This window comes from Peromyscus eremicus, chromosome 16_21, assembly GCF_949786415.1.
Source record: "Peromyscus eremicus chromosome 16_21, PerEre_H2_v1, whole genome shotgun sequence".
Lineage (NCBI taxonomy): Eukaryota > Metazoa > Chordata > Mammalia > Rodentia > Cricetidae > Peromyscus > Peromyscus eremicus.
The window spans coordinates 7514292-7539787 of NC_081432.1; the positions used below are offsets into that span (position 1 = coordinate 7514292).

Below are 25496 nucleotides of genomic sequence, written 5' to 3' on the forward strand. Positions count from 1 at the left end.
CAGATTTCAGTTCCCACTATTATAAAAGCAAAACACAACTCAAAGGGAAAAAGGTCTACTTCTGCTCACAATTCCAGGTTCCAGTTTCTCATAGCAGAAAAGCCAAGGCAGCAGGAACTTAAATCAGCTAGCACCATCACATCCATAGTCAAGAGCAGAAAGGAATGGATGCATAATGCATGAATGCTTTTAGTGCTTGGCTCTCTCTCTCTCTCTCTCTCTCTCTCTCTCTCTCTCTCTCTCTCTCTCTCTCCTTCCCTATCAGTTCAGGACCCAAACCTAGGGAATGGCACCTCCCACAGTGGGCAGGAAAATATTAAGAGACGTTGTTTCCCATAATTAAACCATTATGTTTCCGTGAGAGCCCACAACTTTGTATGCATGGTAAAAACTCAACATTCAGTAACCTGAAATCTGAAATAAAGTGTTTCAGGCAGCACTGGGTAGTATGACGGCGTGTGTGTGTGTGTGCGCGCGCGCGCGCGCGCGCGCGCGCGTGTGTGTGTGTGTGTGTGTGTGTGTGTGTGTGTGTGTGTGTGTGTTGTATGTTGAGGATCAAATATGTGGTGATGTCTGTGATGCCACACAGGGGACTGTTGACAAACACACCTTGGGTTTATTATGTTTTTGATTTTTGAACTAACTTTTGCCGACTTCTCCATGACCCACACATTCAGTCATGCAGCTCCAGATGGAGCGTGGACCCACAGTTTAAGAAGCCTTCCTCTATGTACTACCAGCATTAAAATGACATTTGCATCTTATTAGGTGTGATTGCATCATGTTAGAAGTGCATCAGAGATGGTCCAGAGTACACAGGAGGGAATGGGTGGGTTATAAGCAAACCCTGCATCCTTGCATATGAGGGATATGAGCTCCCACAGATTTTGGCATTGGATAGGGGTCTGGGAACCAATCTCCCAAAGACATCAAGGATGACAGTATTTAATAATGGACAGCCTTCTTACTAAAACAGGAAGTGGCTTCCTACCAGAAGTCCTCAGGGCTAATCAGGCCCATCTATGGTCATGTCTTGGTAGAAATCCCCATTGGGGTTGTGTCCGGACTGGACAGTGCTATTCTGCGCCCCCTTCACATTGGCTGGCCTGGTACCCACACCTGTTGTTAGAAGGTCTCCAGTGAAACAAAACACCCAGGCTGCCGAGTCTTCTGTGGTACCTCGGGATTCAGCTACTTGAGTTTTCTTTCTGTATGGCGCAGGCTGGGAGGGCCCATCCAGACTGGGCACCATTGGCCATATGACTGGGTGCAGCTGGAAGGAAGGGGGAACTGGAGGAAGGTGACATTCCCAGAGACAAGCCACTGCATAAAGGTGGAGCTATGGAGAAAGTGAGGTGTGTGTGTGTGTGTGTGTGTGTGTGTGTATGTGGTGTGTGTGTGGTGTGTGTGTGTGGTGTGTGTGTGTGTATACTTGTCCTTGGCCCCATCAGTCCTGAAACTGTTGTCCCTGAACATTTCCACTACAGACAGCAATGTACTACACCAGTCAAAGCTGGCTTTCTATCATTTAAGACAAGTCTGTCCAACTCTACAACTCACTTATTCCCTGCTTGGACATGAGTAGAATGCCATTAGAAAACAGTGCAAATAGATACTTGTTTGTAGCTAGAAAGCACCCATCACTTGGTTCCATCGTGGTCAAGAGGATCACTACCCATGTATACACGTGTGTTCAGTGGCCTGAGACACATCAATGAGGACCTCATGCATGGATGTCTGCCCTCTCTGGCTTCCTCCTCAGGCTCCATGCTGACTCCGGCTCCTTCTCAGAAGCCCAGAAAGCACTGCCTCCCATCTTCAGCTCCTGACCATCCTCTGGGCCAGGCTGCATTGAGGCTATTTGGTGACTGAAGCCACTGGCCTCTGTTTGTACTGAAGGTTGACTAACTGTGCATGAATCAAACGGCATAGAAATGGGAGTGTAGGGTTGGGGGGGCGGGGACTTGAGAAATAAAATTTCCAGAAGAAAATTCTGAGCAGACTTCTGGAAATGGGAATAGTAGATACCAGGCAGAGAACAGATATCTGCAAATATATCATGTGAATAGGCATGTTGATGTCACGGTCTTTCTGCTGCACGTTGTTCCAGATCTCCTCTTGTCCATCTGGGCTGCCTCTGGAGCAGTGGTGGACACCAGGGCAAACAGCAGACCCAAGCCCCCGAAACCTTTCTCATCCCCTGGGAGGTTTGTCTTCATAACTTTTCCAGAAAGCTCTGGCGTTGTCAGCCTTCTTGACACCAGGTAGGGACATCAGCCCCTCAGGCATGGACGCCTATCCTCTTCCCTCCAAACTCAGCCACGTCCACTTTCCCTTCTAGGGAAAACCTTGGCCAATTGGGGTCAAGGATCTGATAGTGTGACACCCATTCGCCTGACCCGTTCTAGGACAGCAGGAAGTGTCCTGGCACACCCAAATGTTGGGGCAGGTGGCTGAGGATGCTGAGGGTGACAGAAAATTGCTTCAGCAGAAGCCTTAGCTTAGTATCTGCAGTTGGGATTAAAGAATGCCATCACAGTCATTAGACATGACCCACTTACAAATAATAGCGGGCTTCAGTAGATGCTGGGTACAAGAACATGGCTGTGTAAGACACAGGAAACACACCTGTGGCTTATTTGGGGATGGAGTGGTGCTGATGGAGGTGCTACCTGTATGAAGGCCCATGCTGCTCGGTAGGGGTCACCCCACACTAGAGCTGCTGGGTGGACCTTGAAGCAGGCCTCTCCCTTTCTCTTGTTCCCCGGGGCTTCCGGTGCATAACAAAGGCAAAAGAAGAGCGACCTGCTTTCCTCCAGCTCCTTAGCTCCTCAAGCTACCCCCAGGAGGTTTCCTAAACAAGGACCCCGTGGTTTGTATGGTGCCCCCACTGGCTCGCCTAGAGTTGCGCTGGCCCAGCCCCTGTGGAGATCCCTGTACCAGGGTTGCCATGCCCATGTGGTAGGACCCAGCTAGAGGCCTAGCAGATGGCTCCCAGTCTAGGGCATCCTCCAGCCTCTCTGCAACAGGAGCAAAACAAGAGCACGCGCACCTGTCGGCGCCCCGCCCCTTTCGCGCGGACCAATCGTGGGCCTGGGCGGGGCCAGGGCGCAGTCGGAACCCAAGCAGAGCACGGTAGTGGAGCTGGAGCAAGCGCAGCCTCGTTCCTGCAACCTCGTCCCCGCCGCCCGCAGCCTCCTCCCCGCCGCCGCCGCTGCTGCCGCCGCCCCCGGGGCATGGCCTGTCTGATGGCCGCTTTCTCGGTCGGCACCGCCATGGTGAGTCTCACATCCTTTGCGCTCAGGGCTGGGTTTTTATCTTCTAGGGAAACACAAAGCCCCGTACACTGGTGCTCACACCAGCCGCCTAGGAGCGCGTCCTCTGGGCGCTGACCCGGGGCGCCCTGGAGAGGTGCCCTGCTCTGCTCGCCTCCACCCCGGCCACCTGGAGTCTCAGGATGCTTCTGCACTGGTTTAGGGCGCCAGGAAGGTGGAGGGACCCGGAGTGGGGCGCGGGGCAGCTAGCAGCCTCACAAGTGGACAGATGGCCTTGACTCGTCCGCCTCTGAGTGAGGGGTTCGGGACGTGAGAGCGCACTTGGAAGGGACTACAGGCCCAGCCCGAGGGCAGGGAGGGTCGGATCTCCCTGGGGAGTTGTGCGGGGCAGGCGGGTGGCGGGGACTTCTTGCGCCACCCTCCGGAGTGCTGGGCATAGTGGGGGACAAAAAGAGGAGCTGTGCCCCACGAAACGGAGCCTGTTCTGCGCTCCCCAGGGACAGCTACTCTCGGGGGGGTGGGGAAGGTGGCAGAGTCCCAGGGGTGACAGAGAAGGGTGAGCCCAGATCCCTGCAGGGGTGAGGACAGGGTGTGGGCATTTAACTCCCCCACCCCCATCCCAGGTACCAGTTCTAGGGCAAAAACCGGGTGCTACTGAATTAATTGCTAGACAAGTGCTGTTTCCCAGAGGTGGGCAAGCATCTTTTCTTACGCGGTGCCTCAATGCACCCGGAAAAAAAGCGAACATACAATAAAACCACACAGCCCACCGCCCGTCTGGTCTCACACTTGGCCCTACCGGCTCCGCCTAACAAGCGGACATTGCGGATAATATCCTCTTAAGCTGATTTCAGACTGTGTGGAGTACAAACAGCAAGCCCTCCGTATTCCCACCCGAGTCGTCCCTATCTCTGCCCACATTGCACAGTCCCTCCCCTTTATTTCATTTTTAGCATCCTGTATTTGAAGTCAGCAAGGCTCAGTAGGATTTGACCGACAGTTACCTCTTGCTTTGAGCTCTAGAGGGAAAAAAAAGCATCAGGCTTTGTGCGCATGCTCTGCTCTGACAACTGCATCCTGTGATTCCAAACAGGTTACTGTAGAACTCGCCTCGAGCCCAGCCCGCCGACTCATTATGTAATGATTTTGTGTAAACCGACAGAGTGGAGCTAAGATGCACAGGAGTGGTGGTTAGCAGGGGGTGGGGTGAGGTGGGCGGGAAGATCCCCCCCCCCCCAGTGGATTCCCATCCTTGGGGTGTGCTCTGGTTCTGACATGTCAGAGTCAATGAAAACAGGAATCGCTTCTCCTCAAGATATATATTTGCTTTTATCTAGTTGATTGCTTGGGTGACACTGAAAAATTGTCCCTTGCACACTTATCTATCAATGTGAGGATTATGCTGGCAATGGAAAATTAAGATAATTGATGATCATTGCAAATAGAGGAAGTTTGGTGGATTCTCTCTGCACGGGACATGCCATCATTTAGAACTGGCTTGGACATGTGGGTAAATGAGCCAGAATGTTGTAGGATACAGGTTTTTATGCTGATTTATAACATTATGGCTTGATACAGCCCGGACCTCTGCTGTGAGGTTACAGATATCATAATGGCTGGGCTTGATCTCCCCCCTCCCCGGCAATCTATTGATATATTTATGAAGAGAATTTTCTTCCTGGAAATCTGGCACTTTGTTTTAATTTAAAAATGTCTATCTGCCTGTGGTCATACCACTCTGGGTCCACCGATCTTGTCTGTCAAACAAGGCCAGCCTGGTTGGGACCTGGCTGGGAGTAGGAGGTAGCAATGGCTAGGAATACCAGGTGCTCTAGGCACAAAACGAAGACCAGGTTAATTATTTTTAATGTCCTATCTTAGCTATAACGAGACCTCAAGATTTGCTTTTTAGTCTCCCCTGCCCTGGGATCCTGCCGGTGCTGGCTGAGTGAGCTACAAGTCTGGAGGAAACCCTGGAGGGTGGCCAGAGCTCCGGCAGTACTAGGGTCCCTGAGATTGCAGGGACACACAAGGTGGGCATGTGTCCCCCAAGAGCTTTGTGGCATCGTGAGTGGTCACTCAAGTATAACCTGCCCTTTAAGCTTAGCTCAGGGTGTGACATTTGGACACTTTTCCTGTGGGGACTTGCTGTGATTATGGGTTAGCATGTTCTCTTCTGATGGGCCCAGGATGTCCTGAGGTGAGCATCCTTGTTGGGCAGGGAGGAAACACAAAGAAGAGAGAGCGATCCCCACTCCAGTGTGCTGAGAGTAGTTCCTGTCTCCGAATGCCTCCCAGTGTAGGGGTCTCCCAGAGGGGAAGGCTTGCTGGCTGTGTGTGACCTTACCCCACTACTCCGGTGTCTCCAGATGTCCAGCATCTGTGCAGCCCTCACTCAACACTCTACCCCTGTGCCAGGGAAGCATTCTCTTGAACAGCCCCCAGCAACGGTCCCAACAAGGTCCCCCTCCGCACCAAGTCCCCAGAAATGGACTTCCTCCCTTCACCATCTGTCCTCTCAGCAAAACACATTCCATGAGGAGAGGGCACAGTGTCCAGACAGGAAGGTAGGGAAACGTCGCAGCCAATGGAGACAGCAGGAGGGCATAGGTATTTGTTTCATTTTTAATGAGCTCAGGAGGCTGAGGCAGAGCTCGCTGTAACCTACATTGCCAGCCAGCAGCTCTCATCGGGGGATGTGTTTCCAGAGAGCTGGTCTATTTTGGAGTGACAGGCCACTGTCTCATCACATAGGTTTTCATGATTTTATTAATTGGGTGAGGCCACTGGACACCAGTGGAGGAAGGGTGGGGCCCCGCTGTCCTTGCTGAGGGGGGGACGGGGCAGGGAGGCTGCATGAGTTCCTGTTTGCTGTGCATGTTACTCTACAAGACAGTTCACCCGGCACCTAGGCTGTCCGCAGTGAGCGGTGCTCAAATGGCTGGGCGAGAGAAGGCCAGCTCAGACTCGGAAGTCTCCGGGAGCTGGACCCCTCCTGAGTGAGGGGTCCTGAGCCAGATGGGGAACTTTGATGCTTTCTTGCCCCCTTTCCCCCCCTCCCCCCCGGTACTCTGCAAAGGCTAAGAGCACAGGCTGCAGGCTGGAGGGGACTAAGCATGCTGAATCTTAGTCACTGTTGTTGACAGTCACTTGCCTAGCAAGCACGCGCACGTGGTCTTATTCTTGAACACTTCACATCTTAAGTAGCTGACTCCGGCTGCTTCTTCCTCCCTCGCTACTCAGTTTAGTCACCCAGCTTGGTCTGCTGGCTGGTGCAATGGGCTCCAGCCCCGTTACCACCTGCCGGTTAAGCTCTCCCATCCCTAGCTCTGCAGGTGATTGCTACAGTCTTCTGAGCCTGGAGCTCCAGGCTCGGGGGTCCCTCTCTGGGTCCCTGTTGATCTTTGTATCTCTTTCTAAAGTTGGCCTCTCTCATCTCATCTACGCCAAGTGCCCTGCTTTCTGCCCTCCTCTCCCACCCTGAACCCCAACCCACATTCTGGTTGATTCTGCTGTAGGTCTAGGTCTCCACATTCCACACTCACTGTTCACAGAGGCCCCCTGCAGAGAGCGTGGCATACAAAGCCCCGCCCCCACCTCATCTTGCTAATCTCAGCCTGGACCGTTTCTGCAGACAGAGACCTTGTTCTAGGCCCCCACCTCAGGGTCTGGTCTGCATCTTATACGCCTCCATGGCCTTTACTTAATCCTGTTGTGATGGTTGTTTTCTCCCCTGGGCTCAGTCTTGAACTTGAGCGTGTTAGGGCCAGAGTCCATGTCTGTGTCTGGCTCGCTGATTGGCTTTATCTGGTGTTCAGTCTGTCAAGGGAATGGACGTGTGCACAGATAGGTTTGGGGTCCGGGGAGAAGGCCTGATGTCTGTCTGATATCTGCCACAGCCAGTGAGTGTGGTGATGGCTGGGAGGCCCCTTGTTCCTTCGGGTTTCAACAGGGAAGGAATCCATCCCTTCTTGGCTTCCTTGGGGTTGGACACCTATGGTGGGGACCTGTGGAGAGGAAGAAGGAACAGCAGCTGGAACCTGAGGGGTAGAGCTCAGGAGGCCATGATGGAGAAGGGCTTGACTCTCTTAGGGTTGGAGCCAAGCTTGCAGTACCTCCCCTTCAAGGCAGGGTGGGGTGGGAGGGACCAGGCCTCAGCTGACTGCCTTGGTGCTGCCCCTAAAACCAGCACCTGGTGCTTCCCAGGCTCCTCCACAACCCTTGTAGTTATGAACCTGCCATGACAGCCGCAAAGGGTCTCGGGAAGGTCCCTGTGCCTGTTGGATAAGTTCTGAGTTGCATGGGTGCATTCCTGTGGGACCAATGAGCTATGACAGAGTGACCTACCCCTTCAAGAGGCCTTTCAGGGAAGGCACCCGATGAGTGTACACAGAGGCTGGGTTAGGGTTCTCCATTGGTCTCAGCACAGGCGTAGTTCTGGGCACACATGAACTTACTTACGTTGGTACTGGAAAGAGCATTCATGCCTCATGGCTGCTGCCCCAAGCTAGATTTCAAGAATTCCCTCTGCACCTTTATTTCCATTCACTTGGTAGGAGTGTCAGTGAGACTTAGGAGATGCTCATGAAGGTGGGTGTGTATTTGCAGTTCACACATCTTTTTCTTAAGTGCAAGCTCCTTTTTCCATCACCAAGAGATTCTGAATATCTGAATCTGCCTCTTTCATGCCCCATTTGTTTTTTGTTTTGTTTTGTTTTTGTTTTTTTTGTTTTGTTTTGGTTTGGTTTGGTTTTTTCGAGACAGGGTTTCTCTGTGTAGCTTTGCGCCTTTCCTGGATCTTGCTCTGTAGACCAGGCTGTCCTCGAACTCACAAAGATCTGCCTGTCTCTGCCTCCCGAATGCTGGGATTAAAGGCGTGTGCCACCACTGCCCGGTGTCATGCCCCATTTGTATTAAGTATCCAAAGCCTACCCCCAAGCTTACCATTAGGCTCTAAACCCCCAAATGCCACAATGATAGTAAACCCAGCTCTTCTATGATTCTATGATTGCATGTTCTCAGTGGGTGGGTGGATGGGAGGCTTGACTTTAAAGATTTTGTTGTTGGGTTGCTTGTTTTTCCTTGAGGTAGGGTCTTGTGTAGCCAGACTGGCCTCGAACTCACTATGCAGCCGAGGATGAATTTGAACTTCTGATCCTCCTTCCTCTACTTCCCCAAAGCTAGAGTTAGAGGGTGCTTGGGAGGTACCCAGGGATTTGTGCATGCTAGGCAAGTATATCCAACCAACCAAGTCACCTCCTCAGCCCTTTATGAGACTTTCTGCAGATAATCCACTACAGTTTTATTTTTTTAAAGAAATAATAATAAATAATAAGCACTATTTGAGAAATAGTTAATAAATCAACAGAAGAAGAATGGCATGTGTGTCCTCTCTAGATCAGAAGACTACAGCCATGCCTCACCAGTCCTGGGGTGGGCAGTAGCCTTGGTGACCCTAAGTGGTGAGGGGTGGGCTCTCCCTATAGGCTATCAGCAACTAGCTGAGCCTGCAGAAGACCCACACTTTTGGACGTTACCCCCAGCTTCAGAGACAGCTAGAAACACTTTAGTACAGCTTGTCCCCTTAGGGCTCTGTTCTGTTTGGAGGCTCCTAAAGCTTATTGATCAGGCCATGGTTGCCAAGCCATTAGAAAAGCAAACCCCTTGCTTTGCATAAATACTCCTGGGTCTTGGCCCACCCACTACATGCATTTCATTCCTTGTGAAAGGCTTTAAAGCTAAAGCTATGGGCTCTGCGTGTAATATAGTGCTGCAGCATTTGTCCGTAGCCGGCCTATGCTGGCTACGGGGTGCCTTTGTAATACAGGAAGCACCTCACTGTGTTTTAAGTCGTCTGTGCCTCAGTTTCTTTGCCTGTATAACAGAGAAAATGTACAAACTACTCCAGCCCTCCAATATTACTGGAAAGATACAATGAGAGTGAATTACAGGAATCTAGAAAAATGTGACACTAAAATATGGCCAGCCCCCACAAAGCCAGCCCTTTAATAATGCTGTCCTAGACACGTCAGCGATGACACAGGAGCACGTGACTACAGCTCACTTTAAATAAGCCGTTTTCAGTTGTAACCTCATGTCTCTTCACTGAAGTTTTTATGAGTAGACTGGAAAGAGGTGGCCTTCCACGGTGGCTCATCCCTTCTTTATAGAGAAAAGCGAGTCACTTATTAAAGTTTTATGATCGGATTTTGTGATTCTTAAAGAAGACTGTAGATGTGTTTAGTATCTTATCTTTGGTGTCTTTTTACTAGAAGCAAAAGTGATGACTAGCTGGGACAGTTCCCGCAGGTGGCCTCTCTCCCCTCTGGGGACAAAGGTACTCTCAAAGTATACAAAGTATCTCTATGGATAATCAATGACCCCGAGCCCAGCGGCGAGTCTCTTGATGGTCCTTCTCTCCAAGGAGCACACAGCACATCTCACTGCCCCCACTTTGCCTTCCAGAATGCCAGCAGCTACTCTGCAGCAATGACGGAGCCCAAGTCCGTGTGCGTGTCGGTGGACGAGGTCGTGTCCAGCAATGTGGATGACGTTGAGACGGACCTGCTCAACGGGCATCTGAAGAAGGTGGACAACAACTTCACAGAGGCCCAGCGCTTTTCCTCCTTGCCTCGGAGGGCAGCTGTGAACATTGAATTCAAGGACCTTTCCTATTCCGTTCCCGAGGGGCCCTGGTGGAGGAAGAAAGGTAAGGAGGGAGGCCCCCGACTCGGTGGTTGTGCTTGGGGGAGCCTGTAAAGGAAGCCACAGGTCGCTTGGGGAGAGGCTCGGTCTTCAGTTGGAAGTTGAGATATGTTCTCTTCCAGTGCAGCCCTGCCTTGGCTAATTTTCTCTCGCCGATCCACAGCTGACTTCTCTTCTGTGAAACACACAGGTTGGATTGGACAATCTCAAAGTGGCTCTAAGCTTGGGTGATGTTGTTACAGATTAAGTGTCCCTTGTGGGAAATGCTTGGGACCAGAAATGTTTCTGGCTGCATATATATATATTTTGGATTTAGAGAATATGTACATATCCATAATGAGGTACCTTGGGGACAGGACCCAAACGTAACCATGACATTCATCTGTTTCTTGGACAGCTTATGATATACACACCGGAAGGTGATTTTATGGGTCTTTCTCATGCATCTGTATTTTGATTGTGACTTGTCACATTTGGTCACATGGAAATTTCCACTGGTAGTGCTCAGAAAGTATCTTGATTTCCAGTCTTGGGGCCTGGATTAAGTCTTGCACAGCGCTCACCCAGCATCGGGGTGTGCCTGTTGCTAGTGTGTGTGCTTATGTTCTGAGAGTCCTCCCTAGAGAACACTCAGCTTATGCCTGTCTTTCAAGGTGGGATAGTTCTCCACCATTTCAGAGAAAGTGTGTGTTGCCTCCCAAGTCTCAGTTGTTCAAGAACATTCCAGGGTCTGGCATGGCCTTTCTGGGAACCAACTGTTTTTGAGATCTTGGGAGGGTTCTTCAGTGTGTGGTGGTGCTGCTGGTGGCCAATTTAAAAAAACAAACAAACAAACAAACAAACAAAAAAACCAGCCTTTCATAAAATGAGCTGTGGCCACAGGAGGCCCCTGGAGTGCCATATGATGAGGAACCCTGTCACATGCTGAAGGGGCTTGGGACTGACAGTCCCAGTGTCCCAGTTGCCTGGCCACCTTCTCTAGGCTTAGTGAGGTTTGAGTGCACACGCTTTTCTGGCTGGTTCTTGGTTCCCAGTCTAGTCTGCTGTTTGTAGAAGTGGGGTAGCTGTGGAACAGACCAGGCAGTCCCTGCCGTCTACTGAATCACCTTGTGCAAGTCGGAAGTCAGAAAGGCACGTGGGCCATCCAAAGAGAATCAGGTGCCACTGGATTTTTAAGTGGGGGTGCTCTTAAATATTGGTGCAGCCTTTCTTTTTAAGAGGACTAAGTTAGATCCTTTTGGTTTTCATCTTCTCTTTTCTTCTCTTTGTTTTGTTTTTTCTGCCTCTCGAAGCTAAGCCTGTGAGATCATTTGCAGGGCCAATCTGGTCCTGGCGGTAAACAAAATTTTGGAAACTTGAGAAGCCAGTCCCCAGGACCTCTGAGCCTGGTGGTTGTGAACGATTATGTCTGGGTTTGCACAACCAGGAACAGGCCCTATCCCCTCTCAAGGGCTGATTGTAGGGCACTGTTACCTGATACTCACATTCCCAGATGGCAGCCTGTTTTGTTAAGAAGGAAAGTGCACCAGGCTTAGCCTCAGGCCCATTCTGTGGAGCCTGCTAGAACGACAAGGTAGGCATATATAGATTTTACAGAAAAATGTACCATTGGGACTCCCTGCTTGATGTAGGTAAGCCATGGCAGACCTGTGAGGCACACAGTGATCTCTGCACATGCGTTGTGTATGGCCTTGGAGGTGTTGTTGTGAGGGGGTTTGAAAACCCATGCTATGGCCGGGTGGTGGTGGCAGCACACGCCTTTAATCCCAGCACTTGGGAGGCAGAGCCAGGTGGATCTCTGTGAGTTCCAGGCCAGCATGGTCTACAGAGTGAGTTCCAGGAAAGGCGCAAAGCTACACAGAGAAACCCTGTCTCGAAAAACAAAACAAAAAACAAAAAAAACGAACAAAAAATCCCATGCTGAAAAAAACCCATGCGTAGGTGAAGGTGGTGTGCCATGTGGGGGTTCAAATGTTGGAAGCCTGGTGTGTTAGCTTCTTTTTTCATTTGCTGCAACAAAATACCTGACAGGAAGAACTTAAGGAAGAAAGGGTCTGTTTGGGCTCCCAGGTCCAGGGTCCAGCTCATCCTGGCAGGGAAGGGACAGCAGCCAGAGTGTGAGGCAGCTGGTCAGCTGCAGTCACAGTCAGGAAGCAGAGAGGGGAATGTGGGTGTGCAGCTCTCCTTTTTATGAAGTCCGGGACCCCAGCCTGTGGAACAGTGCTGACCATGTTTAGGGTGGGTCTCCCCACTTTCATGAACATCATCTGGGTAATCACTCACGGAAATGCCCGGATACTTGTTTCCGTGGCCATTCTAAACCCTGTCAAGCTGGCATCCGAGGAACCATCACAGCATCTTGAGTTGAAACCCAGCACACCAGTCTTGGCCCAGGAGGGGCAGCCCTCCAGGTGCTGTGTCCACCTCACGTCCTCTGAGAGTAAACAGGCCCCATTCACCATCAGAGTCAGCCAACAAGTGTCCCTTCTCAGTGCCTTGGTGGACGGACATTCAGCCAGGTGGCCACTTGCCCTGTAATAACCTCTGTGGGTTCAGGCACGGGAGGAGTCGAACAGGAACCCTGCGGGACTTACCCGTGAGTCAGAGGGGATGACAGACATGCTCAGTCTGGTGTGTCCCTGTTTTGGGGATTCTCAACTGGCGAGGTGTGGCTCGCTGACCTCTTCCCTAGTTCTTTTCCTCCTCTGCAGTGGCATCTCTGAGGTGCCCACCCTCCCCACTTTGTGCCTTGTCCTTCCCTAGTTGCTAGACCTACAACTCGGAGTCTATATGCTTGACTGTGTCAGTATGAAGTTAAGAAGAAAGTGAAGAGAAGTGCCCGCCTCCTTCTCACTGAAATCAGGGGCAACTAAGGCAAAGAGTGGTTAAGGGGCTTGGCCATACTCCTGACCTAGAGAGAGGGGGTCCTGAGACCATGGTGGTGATGGCCAACTCTGTGAAGCGGCCGGGCCTTGCCTAGTTCTGAGCCATATGGGTCATCCTCCTGCAGTTAGCAGGGAAATGGGGCTCTTACTGGAGGCTCGGGTACCCTGGGAAATAGTCCATTGGGCTACAGGAAGGAAGTCCAGTCATTCGTCCCACCAGCTGTGAGCAGCATGCTCTGCAAACACCCCTGTAACTTCTCTCTCGGCACCAGTCAGTGCTACACCCTGGTGACTCTGAACCTAGGGGTTCAGTTTCCTCAACTCGGAACAGCCACAGTAGCAGGAATCCATAAAGTGGACATTTTACCTAGGACCAGGCATCTGGCTGGCTGACATGCTCCACATACCTCTGGACTCCCTCCCCTTCCCCCACATCCCCTCCCCTCCCCACTCCACACCTCTGCTCCTGAATGCCCACAAATTCTGCTTCCCTTGTCCCCCATGAGGGCCCTTTGCTGTTTTGCCCCTCCAATGGCTGGGGACCCTCACAGGTTCCAGCAGTAACTGGAGCTGTGGGGTCATATCCTGGCTACTCTTTTCCATTTCTCCTCCTCCAGCATCGTGATTTTGGATCTGTCATCTGCTCTGTGTGGCTCCAAGGTGACCTTCAGAGTAGAAGCCATGTCTCCTATGCTGCCACCTGATTAGTTTTGCTGTCTGTATATCAAGCTGATTGGTTGTTGGCTTTTAGAATTCACCCTGATGTGCTGGGACTGACTGGAACTCTGGGGCTGGCTGCCACAGCCCTGCTGGAGGAACAGCTCCCGACTTGTAAGAATGAGGAGCTCTGAGAACCTGTCAGATTTGTAGATCGGTAAAGGCGACAGGAGTCCAGGAGCAGAGGCTCTTTGTCCAAAGTCAAAGCCAGAGAGGGGGCCCAGCTGTTCTCTTCCATTACCCAGATAGATGCTGGAGCCCTCTGTAGACCCCCACGGAAACCACTTCCTTCCACGAGTTCTCCCAGAATGTGGTGCTACCACACTGGGCCTTCTGAAGACAATAGCACTATAAATACATTGTCATCTTAAAGAAAGCAGGCAGGGTGAGAGGATGTAAAATTTGTTCTGCTGGGAGGAAAGGAATTTGGGAAGGGACGTATCCGTAGCTTTGGGGGGGAGGTCATTCTAACTCTCTAACATCTGGGAGCTTGACAGACTGCTAAGCACTGACAGTGGTACTTAACCAAACATGTATTTTCAATTGTACGTAGGTTTTCATCTTATGATTAATGATGTCTTTGGAGGAAAAACTAGATCATGTAATAGATTCCTGGTAGGGAACATAATTGTGAAAGGAGCTAGTCTCGGGAGGACGCAGCACACCCTGAGGAGCATCTCACCGGCTTCTGATCTGGTAATTACTCTCCCTCAAGGAACCCACTCACGTAGTGTGGGCTGATGGGACAAATGACTCGGAACAATCTCGCCTTTGGTGCCGTCACACTGGCTGTTGTGGTAGGGGCCTGATGCGAGCAGTCTACCCCTCAGGCCAGAGTGACTCCGGAAGGCAGCCCAGGCCGAGGGTCCCCCTAGAGAGAATACACATGGTAAAACAGAGACAGTGGGAGTGATGGAGGCTCACGCCACCCACACAGTGGTCTCCTTTTCATTAGGGCGTGATGGCTCATGTTGCAGATAGAATGGCGGGAGTGCCCTGTGGACTGTCCCCTCTGCCACCCAAGGGCGTCATAGCTGGCTGAATGCGGGAACTTCCTCAGCTTGCGTGGCTCATAAGGCTGTTTCAGGAGGGGTTCTGACCCCTCTACCCATCTCAAGGTCATGACTGTAGGAAAAGACCAACCTGAAACCATACCTGTGGGATTTCAAACTAAGATTGGCGACCCACAAGGAACCTCCTAGGTGTTGCCCCTCAGGGGGGATTCGCCCTGGATAACTACCGTACAGATGGAGTTATTAGTGGCTGCCTTGGTTCCTGTCTCATGGTCCTGTTTGGATGCACCATTAATAAAGCTATCTGGAGGGCTTTGCAATTCCATCCTCCTCTGGAGAGATGCGCCTGTTCTGTGCCCTTGCCAGTGAAGGGAGCTGATGGTAGGGAACATGCCCTCCCCAGCAAATGACATGGCTCTTCGGAATTGAATTCACCTGCAAAGATCACCTGGTGAAGTTTAGGTTGGGAACAAACGCGATCACACCTGGGGCTTTGGCACATTTTCTTTACTGTCCTTCAGCCTGGCCTGGCCTGGCCTGGCCATGTCTCCGCATGCCACACTTTGTGGACAGAGGAGAATACACCACAGTCTATGCTGCAACTGAGTCCCCCAGTTTCAACCCTGCCAGAAAAACTAGGAAGGAGTTAAGCAGTCCGGGCAGCTCCAAGCCCGATTATCTGTATTGGTTTGCTTCTGAGTTATAAAAGACCTTTAAACACCCTTCTCAAATGAAGGTCTGCTTTCTCTTAATTTCCATCACCATTTCACAAGGCTTGTCATTACAGGCTGGCTGAAATGAGTGGAATGTGCCATTAATAAACCCCTTTCAGGAATTCCATTAGGAAGCTTGGACTTGAACCAAGTGCCCAAGAATGGGGATGGGAAGGCGAGCCCAGCCCCAAAAGGGAAGGTTCCAGAGAGCCCCAAGACAGGGATGGGTTGCTCAGGTTTCCAGGGGGATTCACAGTCCCCTAGCGTGGGAGAATTCTTTTGAGCCTCATGGCCTGTCTTGTGCTAGGCTTTCTTTTGGGTCCAAAAGGAAATTGTTTTTAACACACTGCTTTATTTGGAGTCCTAGCTAACCCTCTCAGGCAGTGTATAGTCCCAGACTGCTTGTAGAGAGTCTTGTTGTGGCTTAAGTGTTTCAGAGAGCACCCCAATAGCCATCTGTTGCCTTGGTGAACCCAGAGGCCAGTTCTTAGCTCTTCAGGATTTGGTAACTCCTGGGGACAGATGGGTGGGCCATCTGTTCCAGGTCCTGAGGGCAGCACCCTTGGTGATAAGGAACTTCTTTAGTGGTACAAATAGAATTTGAGGAACTGTTAATAATGGGCGACTCTCAGGACAGACTCAAGAGTGGTGAGTGCTGAGTGCCATTGACTTGCTAGATTTTAGTGTCAGCATCCAGGGTCTTCTGGCTGGCACAGCTTTTCCCTTTAGTTCCCCACGTGAGAAGCTAGCTGTCTCCAGCTGAGATCTGGAGTGAGAGGTATGTGTTTCCAAAGCATTGTGTGGTCAGGGCTGACACCTCTGGACATGGATCAGACGCCCTGATGACATTGGCCCTGAGTTCTTATTTTCCTGAGTGCTCTGTTTGGCAGTTTCTTTATTTGGGCATGCGACCTCGTTGTCATTTTCCCAAGAATGTCCCTGTTCTTGAGCCATCTGGCCTCGGCAGGGTGGCTTTGCAGGCTTGTGCACCACTGCTTGACGACGGGTGTTGGTGTCACCATTTCATTTTCCAAGGACATTCTTGCCATGCTTGCCCTATGTCCTGCTTGCATTTAGCACCTCAGTGTGGGCTTGTATCCAGAAACCTCCACCTTCTGAGACGAAAGTCCTTTTAAACTGAAGCCGGGTCTCCTGGTTCAAGAAATAACCACAGCTGACAGCTTGGCTGAACATAAAACCGTTTCTTTTGTTTATGAACTGGCAGGAAAATAATGTTTAGTAACCACACACCTGCTCCCTTTGAGTTCACTTCTAGCATCAACAGATTCCCTTATTTAAGGAAAAGAGGTAACCATGTGGGTCAGATGAAACATCGTTAAGACGACACCACACAATCGAGGTAATGGTCATGAGGCACGTTCCTCATGAGACAATGCAGAGGAAACTCCCTACTGTGTAAAGGAAAATGCATCTTCAAATCAGGTATGCCTGATGCTGGTGCTTTGCCCCCGTGAGAAAAACGGGGTCAAAGGGCTTTTCAGAGTCCAGGATGGCTGGTGGCTGACTCAGAACCAGGAGTTTCACTTCCCACTGAACCAGCTGCGTTGTGAGCCACCTCTGTGGCAGTGGGGTAAATGGCACTCCGTGTCAAAAGTCAGATATGCTAGAAGGACTGTCAAGGCTATGATTATATCCAGTCAAGACCTATGTTTAGAATCTAGACCTTGGAGCCAACCGCAGCCTTGGGCCTGTCCCAGTCTGAACTCCCATGTGTGGGGGCAAGCTATCTGCACCATCCCTCCCCATGAGTCAACCTGTTGGGTCACTTCAATCACCAGGAACTGAGACTCCTGGACAGCATGGACGTGCTTGCACAAGGCTCATTCTTAGAAAATGCTTGTGAGCTAAAAATCAGCCTTAGCTCCTGAGTGGACCCAGGTCCTGCCTCTGGAACTCCGTGGAACAAGTCATCTTGGTCTTGAAATGGGCTCACAAACTGGACAGTGTAAGAAACGGACCAGGGACAAAACAGTAACCGAGTGCCTCAGGGTGGGCAGCCGCATGATAGAGGAACATGTGGCCAGTGGAGAAAGGAGGTCCCAGTTGGCTTTGTGATCCCACAGCACAGTGACACTTGTGGGTCGCAGGGCAGAGACCAGCACTCCTCCCAGAAGATTCTTGCTCTCTGTAACTGGCAAGGGTGGCGCTCAGTGGAGAAGTAGCATGAGTCACCTGCTCTGTGTCTGTCATGTGGCAACTGGGGGCTCTGCCCAGAAGTGCCCGGGCCAGGCACCCCAGCACGGATTGTGGGAGATCTCAGTCTTGCACCTCTTCTCCCGCTTTTCAGGGAGTCGTGCTTGCTTGCAATTAAAAATAGCTGATGTTTATTTACTGTTTGCTTTCTCACGTTGTCTCATTACCCCAGAGCTTAAACTCACTGCTTCAAAATGTTTCGGGAGGCCCAGACCCACATAAGATGGCCCGTGTCATGTTCTTGCTCAGGAGATAAACACTGCCAGGTGTCCACACGAAGGTCTCTTTACCTACTGTCAATGGAGGTCCTGGAAAAAAAAAAAAAAAAAGTTCCGGTTTGGGCAGGCAGCAGCTTTAACGTCTGCCCAGAGTCCAGAACCCCCATCACTGCCTGCGGGACATGTTGGATCTCTGCTTGATCCCAAGATGAGAGAGAGAGGGAGAATATGAATATGAATGAGAGAATAGTTCATTCCAGCCGACTGCCATCTACATGACCCAGTAATGGAGGCACTGGCCAAGTGACAGCACTATCACGGCGTTTTATTACTTAGAACACCCCTCCCTTCCTTCTGTGGTTCTGCGCGCATCCAACAGGCGGCCAGGACACACCGGCTCCATAGCTCGCAAGTAACCCTAGCTGCAGGCTCAGTGGAGGCTGCCTGCAGGATTTTTGAATTCTTAGGAAACTGAATTCTCAATGACTGGAAGGAGACACAGCAACGCGCTGCTGCCTCCTCCAGTGTTCAGGTGCAGGCGGGGCAGGTGTGAGCTGCTGCGCAGGCGCAGGGCGCGCCTGCCCGCCACAGACGCCAGCGTTGGGGTTACTATCGGTCAATGCTCGCTAGTAACCTCCAACTGGAAGCAGCGAGGAGCTGCGCTATTGGCTGCGCGCACCCAGCGCTGTTGCTAAGAAGACAATATTGCCTCTCTAGGGGGCTCAAGTGGTCCTGATGCTAGGCCTTCCTGCAGAGTGCAAAGCCCCTGGTCACACGCTCCACCCCAGGTCCAGAAGGCACCCGGAACCGAGAACTCTTCCAACAGGAAGGCGCTGAAGCAGATGAAGCAGGACATATTTCTGGATGAATGTTTTGATATACAGGGTTGTTTCCTGTTTAAGCTTAATTGGGGGCATGTGGCTGGGTGGGAATAACACAGCAGATACCAGATTGCTTCAGGCTTTTCTGCGTGCTGGCTGTGCCCTTGAAGTTTTGATCAGACTTGCACGTGTGGGCAGGGGTTGAGGGGAGGGTGAGTGGGGGGGTGGGGGGCTTCCAAACTGCTGTTCAAAGTCAAAGACAGCTCACAGCTCCACGGGACCCCTTTTTCCAACAGACACTGCTGGTCTGGGACTCCTTGGAAATGGTCTGATTTGCTTCAAGTTCAGAGCAGGGGAAGGCCTAAGAGGCAGACCTCCTCTCTATGACCTGCTCTGGAAAAGGACCAGGGTGGGTCCCCAAATCTTGGAATTTCCCTTTGAGACTGGTTTGTGGATCTACAAAGCCAGCAGCTGGAATCCGGAGGGCTTCCCTGCCCCAGCTGAGTCACTTCCATCCTGGGCATGGCAGAGAATGAACAGTAGCTGAACTCCAGGAGTTCATGTTTTTTTGTAGCGTCTGTGGCTATGTCTGTGAACCCACAGATGTAAGAAAAGCATGGTTTCTCTCACTTGGGTACATGGAAGGCCCAGGACATGGGTGGAATAGGAGGAGCCATGTCATGCCCTCCCTGGGGACCAAGGCCTTCTTGAGACACCAGCCTGATGGCTCCTTTGGGCTTAATTTAGGCACCTTGTGAAGTGCTAAACACTATCTTACATATGGTCTGCTCAACCTTTGGGGCGCATGCCCAAATGCGAAGCGACCCTTTGGGGCTGGTGACTTTCTCTGGCTTGAGTTTTCCTCGCTTGCATCTCCACTTCGGTTTTTTTTGTGTGTGTGTGGTTGTAGAGTTAACCTTTTGCAAGAGAGACGATAGCCCCGAAGTGTAAATTCTCTGAACTGACAGCGGACTAAAGGAAGCTGGAGCTTGATGGTGGAGAGTAGCAGTGACATACTGAACCCCCTTCTGTTTCCTGGGGGTTTGTGGGGGGGAGGTGGGCGGAAACCCCTGTCAAAAGAAGGAAGTGTGGGTTTGTGATAACTGCAGCGTTGCTGAAGACACCGACACACACAGTAATAACGCGAGTGCATGTCCGGAACCCTGTGTGGAGGTGTCCTTTGCTCCATCCAGTGAGGGACAGAGAGGCTGGGCTGGGAGCCTTGTGCCACACAGGACTCTGAGCCCTCTGTTCCCTGAGTAGACTGAGGGAGCTTCCTGGAGACGTTATGCCCTTCCCTCTGGCCATCGGACTTTAACCGTGGTCCCCAAGACATTGGAATTCTTGCCCCCCCAAGAATCTCAGACTGGGGGAAGGGAAACGCCAAAGAGGAACTTGTCCCCCAGAGCTGCATTTCACAGAGTTCTGATGTATCAGACCACCGTGCAGGAGAGCCCAGAGCCCAGACAGTGATGGGTGGCAAAACACATTGACCAGGACTGCTTAAAGTCATACCTCTTACCCTCTACTTACATCTGAGCCTCTTGTCAGAGCCCTGAAGGGGGACTTGGGGGGGTCACAGGGCCTCTTTGTTTGTTTCTCTGGATGAGGCTATATTGACTAATATAATCTCTACTTTTCACTATTATTTTGTCTCTTTAATCAGCATATTGGGGGCAGGTGGCTGAGCATGGCTCATTAGGACCACCAGGGATGGGTCTCTGTCCTTAACCACTCCAGTCACATTCTTCTCAGAGATTCACAGCTGCCTTTTCTAAGACTTAGGCTGGTGGCTTCCTGGTGGCGAATATCAGAATGGAATCAGCCTTCCTTTCAGAGCATTGATAAACACGTCTTACTTGGGAGTTGGCACTGCCCTATACAGGACAGGTCATAGCTGTGTCACACCTGAGAGGCCCTCTGAGAACTTTCAGGTCATTGAATGATGAGTTTTGCATCTTGGAGACTATTTATATTAAGCATCGGCATTTGTGAGTGGCTGGGTGGAAATTTCCACCGTAGAAACGGAGCTGGGTAAGCAACATTACACTTCAGAATCTGCCTCCTGAGAGAGGTTAATGTAGGTCATCTTGGGGAGGATGTGAGACTATCAGGCCCTGTGTATTTTTGTCTTGTGGCTGGATCTTCATGAGTGAACGTGAGAGAGCTATACCCACTCTCTAACTGGCAGCTGCAATGGGAACAGCAGTGGTGATGGCCTAGAGGCAGCCGCAACACCCAAGGCCAGGGTTTGCGAATGTTTACAGGAAGTTCTGCAACCTTACAAAATTTATAGAAAATGCAGTTCTTTTTAACAAAGGCTAAAATAAATTAAACTACATTTTGAATTTCACTTCTCTGTCTTTTTTTCTTAATAAAATGGCTCCAAGTCTTAACACCATTTAATGCCCTCCCAGGAAGTCAAGGAAAAGGCCAAATGAGGAGGCCAGTGGTTGGGAATGTAGGTGTGAAACTCACTCCTCAACTCACCAGCAGGACACTGGGTGAGTTTAAAATTCTCTATAAGACAGAGAGGGAATCAGAGCAGCAATAAGCCATATCTTAGTGGGTCAAACAGCTTGACACCTCCAGAGTGTTGTGTTCTACAGGATGAAGTGAATAAACAGTATTGTGTGTGACATCAGAAACCAATAATGATAGAATCAATGCAATGGAGTCAAAGCCCTCTAGTCATTCTGAAAGCAAGTTTGCTGTGATTTTAGGCGTTAGAAGTCAAAGCGCCCATGCATGATTGCTGGCAGATCATGGCTCAGCCTTTCATGGGCCATGTGTCCTCAAAGCCCCATGTGCCACCACTTCATCTGTCACCAGAGATGTGTTCAAGACCTGGCCAAGGTCACACGTCTGTATGGGGTAGAACCAAAGTGATGGGGGCTGCTACCTGCCAAGCCCTGGACCAATCTCTACTCTGACTCAGTATGTCTACGTGTAACATGTACTTCTAGAGTAGGCTTCGTTGTTGGAACAGCCTACCATGCAGCCCCCACAGGCAGATGTTTGTGGCACTCAAGTAAGGAGCCTTGGTCCAATGGTATCTTCAGAGTCAAGGAGCGGGACATGAAAGTTCTAGAATGTTCTTCTTGTCGTTTGGGAGTGTCTGGTGATGTCCAGATTTCTAGCACCTCATCCCTCAAATCAGACCTAGAGAAGCAGTGTGTGATGATGACACCCCATGACACCCTGTGTGTGTTCATCATGGGCTGTGAAGGGAGCTGGGTTTTGTAGGAAGAGAAAGCAGCTGAGGATGGTGATACAGTGTTCGGGCAGGAGAGGATGCCAGCCAGGCTGTTCCCCAGCAACCCTGTAAAGCACCATCTCTACCCAATCAAAGAAGAGATCACAGTATGAAGTTTCAGAGACCCTGCTAATGACAGGAGAGACCCCAAGGCAAAGCCCAGCGTGATTTGACTCCTAAGTTCCTCCTGTTTGCCCCTTGAGGTCATGTGAAACAGTCACTGATCACCTAGGATCATGGCCACCAGTAACCTCGAACACTCATGGGCTTGGTGCTTGCAGTAGCGTTCAGTAAGGAGGAAGTAGTGAACCTGGAGACAAGTTTGGTGAGTTTTGGATGTTTCAAAGGGTGGAGGCCCCCAGCAGGTCTTCCCAGGTGACACCTGGAAGCCACGCTTGGGGAGAACAAACAACCAAGGCCAGAATATTCCACATTTACTCACACGTGGCCGGCATGACCTTCAGCTCCACCCACAGGACTGAGGGCACAGGGACAGATGGAAGAGGGCATCAGGCTGTGGGCAGGCTTAGAAGGAATTTGATTGGCATGGGTGTCTGTGGCCTCTGCCCTAGCACTCTTTAGGTCTGGCAAGGAGGTATATGGGTCTTTGAAAACCTTACATTCTAGATTTCATAGGTATGTGGTGAGAGCATTGAGCGTGGGTAGAGCATTGAGCATGGGTAGAGCACTGAGCATGGGTAGAGTATTGAGCATGGGTAGAGCACTGAGCATGGGTAGAGCACTGAGCATGGGTAGAGTATTGAGCATGGGTAGAGCATTGAGCATGGGTAGAGCATCTTGCCACCTAAGATGCTAATGGAGCCCAGGCTGACTTACCAGCTCTCAGCACCCACTGATCAAGACATTCGGGTGCAATAGATCCCCTCCTACCCCCAGGACAGCAGCAAGCTTGCCACAGGTGGAAGTGGGGTGGTGGTGTACCAGGACATATTCCATGGGGAGGTCAGACCCAGAGGCCTGTGTGTTCCCTAGGGAATCAATGCCACAGCGCTGTGCTTGCTTCATAGACTGGCCTGTCAAGGACAGTGTAGAAGAGGAAGAAAAGTCCCGGGACTTGGGAGGCCAGGGCTGAGGTAGAAAGTTCTAGAGGCACATGCCGTTCTCACCCTATACTTTGACTTTTCGAGATTCCCTTAGGGAAAAAGTGGCTTTTCAAACCTGGACCCCGAGAGAAGACACTAAAGCCCTTCACAGGCATGTGTCCAACCTTTGGACATGGTCATCTGTAGAGTTCATGCTTGAGAATTCCACAACCAAGTTTGAATTTTTTTTTCCCAAACGTTTACAATATTCTAAGTAAGTTTACAGTTTTCTGCTGGGCTGTTTGCATAGCTATCCGGGATTGCATGAGGCCATGGCTGAGGTAAGACCCATCTAGATAGAACTTGACCCTGGCATGAAACAGTGAAGGTAAGCAGCATAAATAGTAACAGACTAACAATGTGGCTTTCTCCAGAGAGGGCTCATGGCCCCCAGGAGCACATCCGTTTTGCTCCACAGTCCTATACCCATAGCCCTTCAGAGTGGACACAGCAAAGCAGTGACCCATGAAGCTGTTTGTGTGTTGTGAATTTCTTTTGCTGGTGTGGTGTCTCCAGGGCTTGGAATGCAGTTGACTTTGTGCTACTCCAGCGCATCTGAGTTATGGAACACGCAGCAGTGGGAATTCCCATCCCCCTGGCGATGCAGACCCTGTCGGTGGAGAACTCTGTCAGATCAGTGAGGAGTGCATGGCCACTTGGGAGCCACACTTGATCCTTTGAGAAACAGTCAGGGAGTGTCCCTGCTTATCACTCCCCTGGAGTCAGGGGAGGTCGGGGTCTTACTCACAGTGGTCCAGGCAGCTCCTCCATGTCAGCAGCTCCTCCAGCCCTGGAAGACACCAGAGGATCAGAGAGAGAGATGCAGAAGCTGCCCTCCAAGGGAGGGGAGGGCCCAGTGCTGATTCACTGAGAACCCAAGGACCTGCTCAGCCCTATTCCTTCCTGGTGACTTGGGCTGAGGATCATTGTCCCCAGGGCATCTTGGTGGGACAAAACACCTGGTTCAGCAGTTCCTGTTGCTGTTACTTAAGAGAGTGTAGATTTTATTTCTGTCTCACTGAGACCAGAGGTGCATTCTAACTCCCCTTTGTGTGGACTTGAATGAGCAGTTGTAGTGCCCCTTTGTGGGGAGGGGGCTCCATCTACCAGTTTGGGAAGAATGTTGCCGAAGCTCCAGATGATCTCCATCCCTGCCTGCCAACTAGCACTGAGAACGGCCACAGAGGATGCTCTGTGAGTGGAGGAGACTCATCTGTCGCAGAATTCCAGGGCCCTGTCCCGTCAGAAGGAGCAGGAGGGAAGCCTAGAGGACCATTCCAACTGGGGAGTTCTTGGTTTTCATCTCTAAACCCTCTTGATCTTTGGCTAGAAGAAAACTCACCCTCTGTTGCAAGTGTCAGAACCCTTTGCAGAGCCTCAGGTGGCCCCAGGGTGGGAATGTGTCATGGCATGCAGGCAGGGGCTGGCTAGTGTTGAGAAGATGCCATCCAGACCCCATGCCTCATCAGTCTCTCTCAGTGCCCAGCTCTACTAAGCCAGCTTCTCAGAACTTGACTGTAACACATCAGGACAGGGCAGTAGACATCCCCACAGTCCTCTGTTCTAGACTCTTTGGATCAGATAAGAAACAGGCAGAGTTGGGGCATGGGTCAGAGGTAGAACACTTCCTTATCAGGCACTGAGTTCAGCGCCTAGCACGAAAGAAAAACAGAACCCAAACGAAAGCTTGCAGGTAGCACAGCCAGTGCCCTGCCAGCAAAATGCTGCAGCAGAAGTCCCGGACGGGCGGGCTCTCCTGCAGCCTGATTACCATATTGTCTAACTTTGCAGTTCTCACTCTTGGGCAGTGAACTTCAGTTTTTCCTTATTTACATAATGGTGAATTCTAATGTGTAAGGATCATAATCCCTGAATTTTAGAGATTGTACTTGGACCATAGATATGGCCACACTGGTTCTAGTGTGCCGGAGCGGGGGTGTTGCGGGGGGGGCGGGGGTGGACGACAATGGAGCCTTCTTCTTACTCCTGCTGATGGAGAGCTGGGGCTGTTTACAAGCAACCCATGTCCCTACCAAGAAAAGTGTGGAAAACCCCCCCTGGAGGCTCCGGGTGCCCTTTTTCATAGGGGAAGTACCTTCACATACAGAGCCAGCTCAGGGCCTGATGGAGGTCCCAGAAGGTAACTCAGAGGGGTGGGTGAGAAACGGGTGTGAACACCCCATGCCTGGCAAGGGCACTCCTCAGTCGCTGGCCCATCGCTGTCCAAAGGGCCCTGAGAAGGCGTCAGGTACCCAGAGGGAATGTGGCTGTTTGATGAACCCTGTGTCCCTTGGTACAACCCCAGGCCTCCTAAAAACGTCTCCATGGCCATGCTCTGTAGCAGGGAGTGGGTGGGATGAAATAAGTGCCTGGGTCACAGAACCTCTGAAAGGTGGCAGACCAAGCAACCAAAGGAAGGACAGTTTGCTTAGGGAGATGAAGCTCCCCGTGAACCGCCGTCCAGTCCGTCAGGTGACTGGAGGAATAAGGGCTGCAGCTATACAAAGGCTTAAGGAACTGGAAAGCTCCTGTCTTCTCAGCCGGGACCACTGGGGAAAGGGAGAGTCCTGACCCCG

General features: G+C 51.2%; 1 protein-coding gene across 1 annotated transcript in view; it reads left to right on the forward strand.

The window, feature by feature from the left end:
* The first annotated feature begins 3159 nt into the window (after window positions 1–3159).
* Abcg1 (ATP binding cassette subfamily G member 1) overlaps window positions 3160–25496 on the forward strand; it is a 58410-nt gene continuing 36073 nt past the window's right edge. Inside the window, exons 1-2 of the mRNA XM_059281635.1 lie at window positions 3160–3278; window positions 9741–9984. Of these exons, the coding sequence (XP_059137618.1) occupies window positions 3237–3278; window positions 9741–9984 (286 nt within the window). The 5' untranslated portion in view covers window positions 3160–3236. The remainder of the gene's footprint in view (window positions 3279–9740; window positions 9985–25496) is intronic.